This window comes from Canis lupus, chromosome 15, assembly GCF_048164855.1.
Source record: "Canis lupus baileyi chromosome 15, mCanLup2.hap1, whole genome shotgun sequence".
Lineage (NCBI taxonomy): Eukaryota > Metazoa > Chordata > Mammalia > Carnivora > Canidae > Canis > Canis lupus.
The window spans coordinates 51892623-51909041 of NC_132852.1; the positions used below are offsets into that span (position 1 = coordinate 51892623).

Here is a 16419-nt window from a genome sequence, read left to right on the forward strand (position 1 = left end):
AATTTGTATTTTATGGTAAGAACTATGAGCACTGACTCAGGCCCCAGTAACAGTAACAAAGAGATGAAATCAACTCACAAGGAAGTTAATTTCTTCCTAATCAATCTTTCTGATTCAAAAGACCATGCTCTTAACCACTGCACTGTACTTGGTTCCCAAACCAGATTTCCCCCCTTGAATAAATCTCTACTTTGTGAAGAAAAGTAGAGGCTTTGGAGTCAGACTAGCCAAGCTACTCAACTTCCCTGGGTCTATTTCTTGATGCCAAGAAGGACAGAATGAACTCTACCCCTCATACAGTTTGAAGGGATTATTACATATGAAACTGCTCAGATTACTTCACCTTCTGACCCTCTCAGCTTCCACCCCCGTGGCAGAGGGAGGGAGATGAGAACCATGTAGAGCTCCTCAACTGAATTAAAACAGCCAAAGGAGATTATAGAAGAAGGGAAGAATAGAAGGAAAAGGAGCTTTGATTCCTTTTCAAATAATTAAAGGGAAATCTGAGACCAGATAAAGATTATTCACAGTGACCCCTGTGTTTTTCAGCAGTTTGATTTTTTAAAAAATACTCATAGGCAAAATAAAACAAAAAAAGATCAAAGTTTACATATCAGGATTTCAGGAGGTCTGGTCAGTGATAAACTAACAAAAAAAGTGAAAAGTAGCTGTCCACTCTTTACCTGTTTTGTTAATGTGGCATTTAACTAGGCATTTCAACTCTACTATAATCAGAAAAAGGAAGTGATTTTTCCAGATACTGCATGCCCCAATGAAAAGGATTTAAGAAAAAAAAATCACAGACATAATGACAGGTGTTTACTTTAAGTGGGTCACATTCATATAAAAGTTTGGGCAAGAAAATAGAATTTTAAGGTTTCAACTAGTAATGTCAAATAAAAATCTCATTTTAATGCATCTCTTCCTTCTATTCAGTATAAAACAGGTCAACAGAGCAAGACAGTCATGTTAAATCGTTGGTGGAGTCTGCGATAGGGGTGCTATACTGAAAATGTCCTGGTTCAGGCATCCACACTTGGTACTTAGCAGACTGTTCCAGGGAGGTTAACTTTACTCAGGGATACAGAAATACCACCTATGAAGTGGCCTACTCACCGATGCATAACTAAAACTATCACACTGGCAAAAAAAAAAAAAAAAAAAGAGTAAAAATGTCATTAGACGGTACACAAATGTTCATGTGGTAACTAGTGATAACTTGAAATCTACATTTTTGTAGTTTTTACTGTAGTCAGAAGAAGGGAATAAAGGATGATCAGGTTCCTCCTGGCAACAAATAGTAATTTACAGCCAATTTCAGAACATGATAAAATTATATTAGATATGCACAGATAGAGCCAATGCTTCTGATTTTCCACTAGATTAAACTGTTATTATCATCAAAACATATAAGGGTAACATCAAAGGCTGATGATGAGAAAACCACACAGTAAGAGTGTTTATAAAAATCTTGCTATTGATTGGAATTTGGATTAAGGCATTATTACGGAACTGTTCATTTCCAAAACCTATGAACAATGAACAAATAAGAAAAATAGTAACACAAATCAGTCAAAAATTATTGCTAAAATTCATCAGCAGAAACCAAACAAGGGAAGAATGGAGCAGATTCATGCCATAAACTGAGAAAAGTAGTAGCCAAAGGATGAAGGATTATGGCTGCATAATGGTAAATATGAATAGCAATTCCTTTTTAAGTTCAAAGATGAGATGATAAAACAACAGAATCAATGGAAATGAGAGATCACAGAACTGAAATAACTGGGACCAGATTATTGGTAGAAATGATGTGAGGACTGAAACAATGCCATTATGACTCTAAGAAATCAACTAGCAGGGAAAAGAATAGATATGGCTTAAAATCGAATCAACTGCCACAGAGAAAAAGGCCCATGATAATTATAAAGAAGGCAGAGAAACCAGGACAAAGTAGCTAAAGTCATTAGAGAATAAAAGGATAGATATAGAAACCAAAGATGAACCAACACAAAGATAATTGGTATCTTTGACTCCAATAAATAGAAGAGAATAAGAAGATTATTTCAGATATAAAAGGAAGTGAATGAAAAAGCTGAATCTGAAGATAAAATGGACACTGGCTATTCAGGGAGGAAAATGATTCCGAAAAACTGGCTGAGTGCCCAGAATTATTTACGCTTCCTAGCAGGTAAGGTACATACATCCCTTACCAGGAGAGGGGAAATTAAGATGGCTACAGATTTCTTCACAGAACAATTTAAAAAGCATTAGGAGCAGTGAGAAGTAACATACAGATGCCAGCAGCAAACGAGGTCACATAGAAAGTTAGATGAGAACTCTGCTTTGCAAAATTCAACACTAAGTCAAACGGCTACTGAAGGTCTCCCTCTTTGTGCCAAGCACCCCCATCCTCCATAGGAGGCATCTCCTACGTCAGCCTCTCTGCTTCCCAGCCTGCTCAACACCAATAATGGTATTTTACATGTGAGCCACCCACTCTGACAACCTGCATTCAAGACCAGGGGCAGACGGACAATCAGGAAGCTCTTGCAATGGTGGTGAGAGATGATGGTGGCTCCAATGCAGAGGATTAGAGAGAAGAATCTACAAAGCTGCAGCATGTTTAATGGACTCCAAATCCTTGACCTTGCCCTTTAGTGTATGGTCTACCCCCCTTTCAACTGCACCCTCTAATCTGCACATCTCTTGTCCACTGTCCTTTCATCACATTTGCCTGACAAAGCCCAACTACTCCTGGATCAATTCAACCGCCCACTGTCTCCCTGTCTCCATTTGGGTATCTGAATGCTCATCAACAAAACTACAGATTTTAATTTGTCCCACTAATTTCATGATAGTCAATCTCAACAGGGGCTACAATGCCGCTAAGTAATTATTCCTATGTTCCTAAGCAGTTGTCTTTCATTCTCTACAATCAGTAAGTACAACCTCTGCTCTCCCTCACACCTCTTGCCCTGCCACACTTCCTTCATTCTCAATAAATAACTCTGCTTTCTCCACTGTGAACACTGAAGCCACAATGAGATGGAAGGCCCCTCCACTTCCTGCCACCTACTACAAACAGGACTGCATCTGCACCCAACTCCTTCCCCCTCCTGCTATTAAACTGGAAGAAATACATCCCCTTGTTTCTAAAGATACCTCCTCCCTTGTTACTCGGATCCCCTTTCCTGTATCACCAAACTCTCCCACTGGACTGGGTCAGTGCCATCAGCAATTAAACACCCTGAAGCCATAGAGATTCTTCCTCTTGAATCCATTCACTGCATCATGCTGGTTGGGGCTGTCAACATCACTCACCAAAGATTACTATGACAACTTCCTAAATGTCTCCCTTCTTCTGGTCTTGCACTCTGACAAACCATTTTCCAGCCTACAATGAGAGCAATCTGTCAAAAAGGCACAATGAATTATGTCTTTAGACTGCTCAAAACTCTTCAGTGTCCAGCCATGAGGTCTCAGGATGAGGTCTCAGCTCTATTCCTGTCAGCTTCTTCTTTTTCTCTCCTGCCTCATGTCTCACCACTCAGTTCTCGCTCTGTAACAAGTCAACCAGAACTAATTTCACCGTTAAGAATGTTTTGGGACAATAATTTCAACAGCTTTATTTCATTATAATTGACATACAATGAACCGCACATATTAAAGTATACAAATTGTTAAGTTTTGGCAAATGTTGGTATCCACAAACCATGCTCATAAACCAGACAATAAACATTTCCATTATCATCCAAGTTTCCTGGTGCCCCTTTGTAAGCCCTCTGTCCCACACCCTTTCCCAAATTCACTCCATCCCTAGGCAACTACTGATCTGCTTTCTGTCACTATAGATTAGTTTGCATTTTCTAGAATTACATATAAGTGGAATCATACCATATGCACTTTTTTTTGGTTGGGAGGGTGGCTTCTTTCTCTCAGCATAACTATTCTGAGACCCAACCATGTTGTCACATGTATAAATAATTCATTCCTTTTTATTACCGAGTAACACTGTAAAAATACAGTACAATTTTCATTTAGCGATTTGCATATTGATGCGCAGTCTGGGTTGTTTCTAATTTGAGTCTACTACAAATAAAGCTGTTACAATGTACAAGTCTTTGTCAGGACACACGCTTTCACTTTTCCTCAGTAAATATTTCAGAATACAATGACTGGGTCATAACGGAGGCAGAGGCTTAATTTTTTTTAAGAGATTGTCAAACTATTTTTCAATAGGTTGTGCTATTTTAGATTCTTAGCAACAGTTTATAAAAGTTTCAGTTGTTCATTCTAATAGGCATATAGGGGTATCTCATTATGATTTATTGCACTTCACTAATGACTAACGAGGTTGAACATCTCTCCATTTCCCGATTTTTTGTATTTGTCTGCTTATTATCTGTATTTCTTCCTTGGTAACATTTGTATTCAAATCCTTTCCCATTTTTCATGGGATTGTTTAATAATATGAAACTTGTTCAATTTACTGAGATTATAGCCCAGAATATGGTCTGTCTTGGTAAATGAGAGTAAAAAGAGTCCCATGTACTCTTTTTTAAAATTAATTTTTAAAATTTAATTCCAATATAGTTAACACAAAGTGTTATATTAGTTTCAGGTGTACAAATATAGTGATTCAATAATTCTATACATTACTCCGTGCACTCCTCGTAAGTGTACTCTTTACTCCTCATCATCCAAGTACCGAAAGAATGTACATTCTTTCTGCTCCTCTTGGGTAAAGCACTTTATAAATGTCAATTAGTTCAAGCTCATAATCAGTATTAATTCAAGACTTGTTCAAGTTTTCTCTACCTTAATGATTTTCTATATACTCATTCTATCAACTTTTGAAAGAGAAGTGTAGCCACCTATAACTGTGGCTTTATTTACTTCTGCAGGCAGTTTTATCAGTTTTTATTTCACATATTTTGATACTCTTTTCATAGGCACATAAACATTTAGGATTTTAGGTCTTCTTGGTGAATTGACCAATGTATTATTATGAAATGGTCCTCTGCTTAATACTCTTTACTATGAGATCATTTTGGCTAATATTAATATAACCACTCTAGTTTCTTGTGATTAGTGTTAACATGGTTTATTTTTCTTCATACTTTTTCTTTCTCCACACTTTTAACCTATTTGTGGGTTTATATTTAATGTGTCTTATAGGCAACAGATCATTCGATCTTGAGTTTTATCCCATCTGATAATCTTTTCCCTGTAATAGTAATATTTAGACCATTCATATTTAATGTGATTGTTGATAGGGTTGAATTTAAATCTACCATTTAAATTGTTTTCCTTTTGTTCCATCTGTTCTTTGTTCCCCTTTTCTTTTTTTCCTGCCTTCTTTTGGACTGCAAACTATTTTTTTTAAAGACTTGATTGATTGATTGATTGATTAAGAAAGACAGAATACACATGCCAAAGAGGGGCAGAAGGAGAGGAGGAAAGACAATCTCAAGCAGATTCCACACTGAGCATGGAGCCCAACACCAGGCTCAATCTGGATATCACGACCTGAGCCGAAATTCAGAGTCAGATGCTTAACTGACTCAATCATCCACGGCCCCCAAGACTGAGTATTTTTTATTATTTCATTTTTCTCTTTTGTTAGTTATTAGCTATTACTGTTTTTGTTTTTTTAGTGGTTGCTATAGAGTTTTTTTTTTTAATTAATTAATTAATTTATTTATGATAGTCACAGAGAGAGAGAGAGAGGCAGAGACACAGGCAGAGGGAGAAGCAGGCTCCATGCACCGGGAGCCTGATGTGGGATTCGATCCCGGATCTCCAGGATCGTGCCCTGGGCCAAAGGCAGGCGCCAAACCGCTGCGCCACCCAGGGATCCCCTGCTATAGAGTTTATACTCTATATTTTTCACTCATCACAGTCTATTGTCAAGTGCTATTATTCTATTTCATGCATGGTATACGAACATCAAAACAGTGCACTTGTATTTCTCCTCTCTTAGCCTTTTGTGCTATTGTGTTTTCATACATTTTACTTTTATATATGTTATAAACTCCACAATAAACTGTCATCCTTTTGACTTAAATAGCCAATTATCTTTTTATTTTTGCCAATTATTTTTAAAAAATGTAAATAAAGAGAAAGTTTTAATTACCCATGTATTTACATTTACATTTTTACTCATTTATGTAGATCTACATCTCTATCTAGCATCATTTTACTAGTCCCCAAAGAATATCCCATAACATTTCTTAAAATGTAAGTCTGCCAGTGATACACTCTTTCAGCTTTTGTGTGTATGAAAAAGTTTTTGAAAGTTATTTTAAGCTGCTGGAGAACTGAGTTTTTTCCTTCAGTACTTTAAAGATTTATTTCACTGTTTTCCGGACAATTAGAATTTTGTTGTCATCCTCACCTTTGTTCCACTACATTACAACGTCTTCTTTTTCTCTGGATAATTTCAAAATCTTTATCACTTATTTTGAGCAGTTTAATTATATTTTTTGGTATAATTTTCTTCATGTTTGTTATGCATACGGGGTCATCAAGCTTTGTCGATCTGCAGATTTACAGTTTCTGTCAAATTTGGAAATTTTTTGGCCATTATTTCTTTTATTATTTTTTCTAACTCTCCCTCCCTTCTTCTGGGAATTCATATTACATGTATATTAGTCCACTTGAAGTTGTCCCCAGCTCACTAAGCTCTATTCATTTTGTCAGTCTACTTACTCTGTTTCATGTTGGATAATTTTCATTACTATATATTCAAATTTACTAATCTTTTCTTCTTCAAAATCTAATGTCACAAATCCCACAGTATATATTTTATCTCAGACATTACAGTTTTCATCTCTAAATTGATTTGTATTCTTTAATGTCTTCAGTGCCTCTAATTAATGCATTCAATTTTTCCTCCAGCTCCTTGAACATATGGAACTTCATTAATATTACTATTTTAAAATCCTTGTCTACTAGTTCTGTGTGATTTTCCTGCCTCTTCACTTATCTGGTGAGTTTTGATTGGATTTCAGACATTATTAATTTTGCCTTGTTAGATGCTATATATTTTTGGTTTTTTATAAATATTCTTGAGCTTTGTTTGTGTTCACGTATTGCATTTATCTTTGTTGGATAGAATTAAGGAAGCTTTAATCTGGAGCTCATTTTGCCCCACTGCTGAAGCAAACCAATGCTCCTTCTGGGTAATCGAACTGGTGCTCCATGAATTAGCTCTCCACTATGGAAGGAAAGTAACTATAATAATCAGCTTGGACTGTCATAATAAAATACCACAGAGTGGGTGGCTTAAACAACAGAAATTTATTTTCTTGGAGTTCTATAGGCCAGAAAGCCCAAGATCAAGGTTCTGGCAGGGTTTTGTTTATGGTGAGAGCTTTCTTTCTGCCTTATAGACAGCCACCACCTTCCTGCTGTATCCTCTCATGGCAGAGAGAGAGCTCTAGTGTCTCTTCTACTTATAAGGGCACCAGTTCTATCATTAGAGTTCCAAACTTATGATCATTTAATCTTAGTGACCTCCTTAAAGACCCTAGCTCCAATATAGCCACACGGGGGCTTAGGCTTCAACATTTGGTTTTTTGAGGTACACTATTCATTCTATGGTAGGAATTTATTTCACACCTGAATGAGCTCTGAGGACTGTTCCCTTTCATCTTTTTAGGTGGTTCTTTCCTCACTCTTGGATAGTCTCCTCATACTATTAGACTGATTAGTACTCAGATGAAGATTCTCTGCAGATCTCTAGAATTCTCTCTGCTTTCTTGTACTGTCTAGTGTGAAAGCTAGCTATCTTTTCCTCCCCAGCCTCAAGTTCTGTCTCTCTCAACTCAGGAGAACAGTGCTCTCTGCCTGAAGTCTCCCTCCCTATACTGCAGCTAGAAACTCTCTCAAGATAGTAAATTGGGACATATGTAGAGCTCAGCTCACTTCTCAGCAACCCTTCCTTTTGCTGCCTAATGTCCAGGTTGTGAAAACCTACATATGTGTGTGTGTGTGTGTGTGTGTGTGTGTGTGTGTGTGTGTGTATATATTTTTCCCCCCAGTGTTTTAGTTGTTTCTGGAAGGAAAGTAATCCAATCTTGTTCCTCCATCCTCTCCAGAAGAAGTTTGTACTGGACACTTTAAATTCTGTTTCTGCCATGTTTCTCTACTACAACCACTAATTAACCTTCAGACTTCTACTCAGATGTCATTTTATCTACAAAATCCTTCCAAACACCTCACAGCTCAGGTAGGTGCTCCCTGGCTGTACCTTCCCCCTGTCAAGGCATCCACCACATCGTTTTAAAAATACTCCTTCAATTTTCCACATACCCTAGCCATAATGCAGAAGTTGGGAGTGTGTACTGTGCATTGCAGTACCGACACTTAGCAAACACCAAACACACCAGGTGCTCCATATATCTACCCAGATGAATAAATAAATGAAAGAAGCTTAAGGTTCTTTCATAAGAAAGAACCCTGCTGTCTTGAGAGAGCAGCTAAAGCTACATCCCCTTTATCAAAGAGTTTGTTCAGTATCAACCATTTCCTTTAAGATTATAAACTACCAGTTACAAACATGAAGTATTTAATATTTATATCTATAACATTAAAAACAACAATAATGAGATGCAATGGTATTTTTCCCCACACTGTAGCAGTTATTGAAGCAAACAATCTATTTCTAACAGCATACTTTGAAAATTCAAACCAATTTCAGTGATAAGGATTCCTTTAACATATGTTCATTATCACCCAATTTCATCCTAACATGGGTAATGGGATCAGAGAACCCCATATAAACACTTCTTGAGAAATTCGGTCTAATGAGTTTCCTTCCAAGTCAAATGCTTTAATCCAATCATTTAATCTGGAATTAGCAAAGAATTTATTTATATTTTTTAAGATTTTATTTATTTACTTAATTGAGAGAGAGAGAGAGAGAGAGAGAGAACACAATCATGGGGGAGTGGCAGAGGGAGAGGGAGAAGCAGACTAAGCAGGGAGCCTGATGCAGGGCTCAATCCCAGGACTCCAGGTTCATGATCCAAGCTGAAGGCAGATGCCTAACTGACTGAGCCACCCAGGTGCCCCTAGCAAAAAAGTATTTAATGTGACATCTTTCAGTTTTACTTCTCTCCACGTGTTTTGAGAAGGCACATTTGAAAGGAATGATGGAATATGAAAAAAATAAAGGAAGATGAAATCCTGAAATGTTAAATCCCAAGATGAAAACAGGATATTTGAAATGGTTGCCTTTGCTTGCCTATAGGCTAGCTGCCTATAATCCTGGAGCCTCAAGGACTGCTTGAGAGAGTAAGTGGCCTTCTAAAAAGAATCTTCATGATTTGGTACATTCTAAACTGCACCTTTTATAAATACATCAATGAGAATATGCTTTGACAGTTACCCCACCTCCATTTCATGACACTGAAGGGAACCCAGGAAGGGACTCCCATAAAATATTAGAGTTGTATAAAAGGATGATTCCAACATTAAGAATAAACTTAGGGAAAAAATAATAAAAACTGAGGCCGCTAAGCCAAGTTTCAATTCTTATCAAATGAAATCAGTATTATTGTAGTGATTCTGCAATTGAAGGAGTCAGGCAACAAGATTCCAACATCTGGCCCATGAGAGCATTCTAGAAGGCCAGTACTTACGCTACACGGGTTGTTGGCCGTCTGAGCAGAGCTGTAGAAGGACCCCCACTGGGAGGCTCGCCTCTCATCCCGGGAAGGGGTGCTGTTCATGGGCAGGACAGCTGGGACCCCAGGGCCTGTGACCGTAGCACTGGCAGGCTGGCTGCTAGGAGCCACAAGAGCAAAAGCATCGTCCAGGAGGGAGTGCATGGTCTGGCGTGCCTCCTCGATCGACGGCTGGGGCGGGATGTACTGGGAGGCTGGGAAGGGTAGGCCTGGATACCTCCCCAGCTCAGCTGAGGATGGTGTCTGCACATCAGCCGGCAGGTCGGGATCGGACTACAGCAAGGCAAACAGGGAAGGGAACAAGGATCAGACATGAGCTTCTGTGGTGACTTGAAAACATTCTGTGGCCAAAATGGAATTTAACAATTTTCACTGACACTGACAGAAAAGTTTACCATAAGAATTTTTTAAATGACAGCTAAGGGGTCATGGTGGCAGGTGGAGATTAACCAGGATGAAAGAAAAAAAGTGAAAATATTCAACAATTATTTGTCCAGCAAAACTCAACCAATTATCTGAAATGCATTTCAATACCTGCAAGTATATATTTTTATTAAATTCCCCTAAGCAGCCAAAATATGTCTGAGTCTTATACACTAAAATATCAAGTCAATTTTCCATAGATACCAAAAACTAAAGCAGTCTATTGACTATAATAAGAAAAAGTCACCCTACACACCACTAGAAAAGTTCAAAGTCAACACCATATTGCACCTGTGTGTGCATAAACAACTTTAATACTTATTGTAACAACAACTTACAGTAGTAAATAGAGAATGTATATTCAGAAACCACATCTTTCAAATGGAGCTACCTCTGGGTAACATGAGTCATCAAGAAATCTTTAAATAATATTCTATACCTACTGCCAAAGAGGCAGGGATATAACTAATAATTAAGGTTTCTTACAATCTCATTTCATGATACTGCTTTATGAGCAAAGTGCTGTCGTAATCTATATGCAGTCAACTCTAAGAGACAAAAGAGGAAACCAATGTAAGAAGAGGCCTTCCTGGGGTCAGCAGTGCTGGAAGCACATCATAGTACTTCTATGACATCCTGAAAAAGAAAAGGGGCTCTGCACGAGGGGCTGGTGATCCCGTGCCCTTCGTGAGGAAGGGTAGGCACCTTTTTATCTAGAATGCTCTGCTCTCTGACTGGCCCACAGTTTAGCTCAGCGTCGGATCACTCTACTCAAGGAGCCAAAGAAGACATTTCTATCTGGATCGATGCTCGGATCAATGACTCTATTACAAAGAAAAATCTGTTCTACAGACACATCCTTACTCTCAGACAATTGTCTTAAACGCTTCCGCATGATTAGGTCCTGTAAAATGGATGATACATTATTCGTGCCAGAGTCAAACACTAAAGGGCAGCAGCTGTTCAACTCCAAACAGACATAAAACCATACTACGGACTGGCAAACCACACACACAGCCCACAGCCCTGTTTTGCTTGGCCTGTGTAGTCTAAAAAAAATAAAGAGGCAGTATTAAAAAAAAAAAAAACCTGAAAATTTCCTATTAAAACTCAGATTTCTGGATTCTCTTGGCAGAATCTGAAGCTCTGGCATCACCAGGCCCTCTACAGAAATGACTATTGTTGAGCAGTGACTGCCCTCCTGAGATGAGGCAGGTGCTCTTCCCCTCCCAGCAGCGAGTGGGTGGTCTCCTGCTCACTGCGGTGTGTGGGACACCTCGGTCCCAGAAGGCTGTTTTTCTCTAAAACTGGGCTATCCCAGGAAAGGTTCTACTAAGTGACATCTGTCACCTAGGAATCCTAAGTAAGGATTCGGGGCCCCATCTATGATAGGGCCCTGGGAGAAATCAAGGTTCCTTTCCCTGAAAGGTGGATAAAAGGTCCGCATGCAGGCCCTTCTCCCAGTCTTCATTTTCCTGGAGAGCAGAGAAGGAAGACTGTGGCCAGCAGTGTGTCACGAACCTAATGGTTCACAGTGCAGCAAAGGAAAAGTGTGTAGTGAACACATCCCACTGGTAAGTGACAGGGTCTCTCCAAAGACAGAAGCGATGTTCCTGGTAGGTTCCAGTAAATGACTAGGTAGCTATTCTTCAAAACAACAAAAAAGAAAGCAAGAAAGCAACAGTCAGCCCAAAATGGAGTCACTGACCCCAGAGAACAAACCAAGACTTCCTTGCACTTCCAGCCTCTCACAGGAATGTGACCTTCCACTAGTCAATCTGGAGATTCCTGATCACTGCTATTGAGGTAATAATCTGCACAACAGACCCCCACCCTTTCCCCAAAGAAAGGGGAAACAATCTATTCTTGCCTAAAACAATCTATTCTTTGTTAGGACACTTCTTCTCCTACCCGCTTTGGTCTATAAAACCTTCCATTTTGTATCGCTCCTTGGATTGCTGGGTGGGATGCGGCCTGAATCATGAACTGCTGAATAAAGCCAATCAGATCTTCAAATTTACTCAGCTGAATTTTGTTTTAGAACACTGTATGGCAAGGAAGTGTGTGGCCACAAAAAAAACCAAAAAACAAACAAACAAAAAAAAGCGAGCCTGAACTGAGATTCCAATGGTTCAACTTTTATAGCAAGAAATACGCTATGAAGCTGTGAAGGCAGGACTCATGAATCCTGCCAAGAAGGCAAAGAGCTACGGAGCCATGACGTCAGAACTTCCTGTTCTTTCTTCCTCTTACAGCCTCCTCATACGGCGGGCTCTGCTACCAACAACTTATAGGCCAAGAAGAGGTCTTGTTCGCATCTCTCTATCCCAACATCTGCACAGTGTTTCACACATAGATGGTACTTAATAAATGGATAATAGTGGTCTACAGAAGTTAAGATTTATCCAGGATCCCTACTGGAATTTGAATTCTGCGCTCTTGAATCTCTGTCTGATAATTTCATGATGAGTCAATTTGCTTCCTTTGTACAGATACGCACCCACCTATCATTCCTTAGAAATACAGAGGAAGGTTTTTTTTTTTTAACCTTCAATCATCAGAGAGGATGTATTCTGATGCCTATTTTTCAATCCTTTGTAGGTAATTATGAGAGCGATCAGATACACGGGTTGGTCCAGGACAAGCTCAGTTAATGCCTGCTATCCCAATATAATCATTAACAGAGTCTTCTATCATTCTCTCAGGTGTCAGGTTTGGATGATAAATTAGATCAGCGGTAGACAAACCTTTTCTGTAAAGGCCAAATGGCAAAAATCTTAGGCTCGCTGAGTCATGTAGAGTCTGTGGCTCTGTAAGGGAACTCTACCACTCAGCAAAAACAGCCAGAAAGAACACGCAGATGAATGGGTGTGACAGTGTTCCAATAAAACTTCACAAAAACTGGTAGCTGGCTGGATTTGGCCTGACAGCCATAGCATCCTAACACTGAAATTATCATGGTAATGCTAGTTGCCAAGAAATCCAGGAATATTTCTTTCACCCTAGGAAAACAGAGCTTACAACGAGAAGATACTTTGAGGGTAAAATGTACAATTTAAGAAAAAAACATGTAGGTGTCATATCATCTTCAAGATGAAATACTACCTAAGAAAAAGTGAGTTCCACAAAAAGGCATTATCTTTGAGCGCATGTGTTTCAGAATTTGTTCAGAAATTAAAAAGTCCATCTGAGAAAAATTTCATTTTAGGGAATCTCTGAAAAAGGAAGCCAGCTGACTGAGGTGGCGCGCTCCAGGGAAGGGTTTCTTTCCACCAGCTGAAGGAGGAACTTCTGCACTTGCTGCTAAGAGAAAAAGCAAAAAGTGAAAAGATGATCCAGGGCCCCCTGAAGGCAGCCAGATTTCAGATTACCAATGAAGACAAATGGAGAGTAAGGGGAAGACACAAGACCCAATGGCATCAGATAATGGAACTCACAGCTACTTAAAAAAAAAAAAAAAAAAAAAAAAAAAAAAGGGAGGGGATTGAAATACCACTTGTGCAAATTTGCTTTAAGAGAATGAGCTCTGGCTGGCTAGGGAAGAGAGGGGGAAGGAGGAATGTCCCCTTCTTCTATTTATTGGTTTCACACATCAGGCCTGAAAGTCCCCTTGGGAGACAAAAGTCAAAGCTTCAAGTGACCAGTCTGGGGAACCAGGGGACTGTCCTCCCCAAATGAAGCGAAGCAACACAGTCGCCCAGACAACCACCTGCCCAAAACACAAGAGCAGTACAAGAGCACCATCTGCTGTAAGAACTGCCAGTGCGGGCTCCCCTATTTTAGAAATTCATTCACAGCCTTCCAAAAGGACCTGATTCATCCCATTCAGGAGCAAAGCAGCCTAATCTGTAGAACGTTGCAACCCTCTGGGACTGCACCAATCCTGACAAGCAGGCTTACCCAGTCTTTACAGATACTAGAAATACACAAGGCTGCCAAGGAAGTCTGGTTTTTTTTCCCAGATGATCATGATTCAGTGATAGTTAGCCCCAGTATCAGTGTGGTGTTTGACATATTTGTGTAATTAGGTTTCACAACTTTCAGGGTTAGTTATTTGTGTAATTAGCAGACAATGGCTGACTGCACAAGCACTATCCAAAGTGATCACGGACATCACAAACCCCTTCTCCAAGGATGTTGTTGGGTTTTTTTCTTTTCTCGCTAATTTCTCTCTAAACAAGGATGCCTCTGTAAGTGTGTCTCCGGAAGGAGGAAGGGGTTTTGTGCAACGAGCCGGGACTGCATCCTGCACAAGGCTACAGGTGTCCACTGTGTGTCCTGGCACTGCTGAAGTTAGCCACATCTGGCATTCCTGCTCTGTCTTGGGGTGTCCTTGTGTCTGTATTTCTCACAGACTCTTGGAGAGGCTAGCCCTTTCTTCCCTACTCAATGAGGTCTGTGTATGTGTGTGTTCATGCTATCAGTGTCTGCCTTTAACACTTTAAGCAATTCGGAGTGTGCCTCTTTCAGTTTGAAAACAAAAATATTTAATGCTGTATTTCTTAATTTCCATTAAGCTTTTTCTTCCATTAAAATTATATATATACACACATACACACACAAATCAAGTATCTTCTTAGCACTCCAGTAAATATCCTTCCTATTACCAAGAAACCCAAACAACTCTCTGACCAGGGGAAGATAAAAAACAAACAAACAAACAAACAAACAAACAAACAAAAACCCTTCTGTTTTCCAGTTAACTTCAAGGAATGCCCATTCCGAAACATAAGAAAACAGGGCCTGCATACAGAAAGGACAGAGACAAGAGTTGCATTTCCCAGGGGGCTCACTCAGCAGCCCACTGGTCTCTGTGACTCCCCTCTCCCCTCAAAGGGGCAGCCCACCAGCCTGCCACGTCCCATGCCTCACGGCCTAGCTGGCTCTGGAGCGCCAGTCATCTGGCAATGCCACCACACAGGGCTATAGCCACCACTGTCCATCCTCCTTTCCCTAAGAGTCACCCCACCCTGATTTCAGAAACAAGAGGCAGCATTACATACTGGGCAACCAATGTAGGCAGAGTTATGGACACCGGGGGGCCTTTTGTAAGTGCCATCACTGTCTGTGGTAATGAGTCTATCCTTCTCAGCATCTCCCGGGCAGCCGTTGACCTGGTGTTTCCGGCGTGGTTTGGGAGACCGTTTTATCCTGGAGCTTCCAGGGGAAAAAGAAAAGGTTATCTTCATAGGAAACAAATCTTCCAGTAACTTATTAACTAAACACTCAAGTATTTTCTGAGCATCTGGGATATGCTGGCCACTGTAGTAAAGACCTCACAGGATATAAACAATGTGTAAGACTCAGACTCTGCTATAAGGACGCCATAGTCTACTGAGCATGTTAAACTCATGGAACAATAGAGAATCATATGAGGTAACCTAGAACCATTGATTTTCCCAGGCATTCAGAAAAGGGCAAGGTCATTGCAAGCTACTGATGTGGCTGGCTATACGGTGAATGAACTGGGTCTTGCAGAACAAGCAGGATCTGCAGAGGGGAGGGATGTGGGGAGAGGGTGTGAGGTGCAGACTCCACCATCCTGAGAAACAGGAAGCAGATGAATGTTTGGAGAGACGTTGTCTACACTGCTGGATGGCGAAAAAGCAGACAGAATGCAGAGCCTGGGTCCCCCACCCCCCCACCTGTTATAGGAACACGGGTTCCACATGGCAGGTAACCAAAGCCATTATAGGTGATGAACAGAGCAAGATATAAATGAGAACAATGATTAGAGAAAATGCATGTGCCTTGGGGGGTAGGGGTCTGGAAGACCAAGAGCCCAAGACTCTGAGGGCAGCTACGGGACAAGAAATGGACCTGGACCCAGAACTGACCTGGGTGCATGTGCAGAGGAGGTGAAGGTACTGGGAGAGAGGGAGGAGAGGACCACCTGAGAAAGGAAGGGTGACTGCCATTTCCAACTAGCTGACTTCAAGGAGGCAGAGAAAACCCAGGGACAGGGTTCTGAGGCCATTGGACAGGCAGGCCAGTGAAGGAGCAAAGCCACAGGGGCTCCACAGGCAAACCTCGGGGAGCCCTGCTGGGGATGCCCACCTCTTCCTAGGCTCTATGAACACTGAGGGCACACTGGCCGTGGGGTCCAGGATCTTGTCGATCTGCATCTGAGCCCTGCGATACACGCGGTGCCGCTCACGCGTGTCACCCGAGGACAGGTCGTCCACCACTGGGAACTCGTAGTGCCCGCGGCGCTTGGCACGGAGACGGATCTTGTTCCGGTGGTGCTCAATCTCGGACTTGTGCCGCAGCGCCGTCTGGATCTGTGTGGCCAGGGAAGAGAGGG

General features: G+C 40.7%; 1 protein-coding gene across 1 annotated transcript in view; it reads right to left on the reverse strand.

The window, feature by feature from the left end:
* The window catches only part of KIAA1549 (KIAA1549 ortholog), a 145324-nt gene that overhangs the window by 26182 nt on the left and 102723 nt on the right, over positions 1-16419 (reverse strand). The window contains exons 15-17 of the mRNA XM_072775756.1: positions 16173-16396; positions 15119-15272; positions 9648-9965 (exon numbers count right to left, since the gene is read on the reverse strand). Of these exons, the coding sequence (XP_072631857.1) occupies positions 9648-9965; positions 15119-15272; positions 16173-16396 (696 nt within the window). The remainder of the gene's footprint in view (positions 1-9647; positions 9966-15118; positions 15273-16172; positions 16397-16419) is intronic.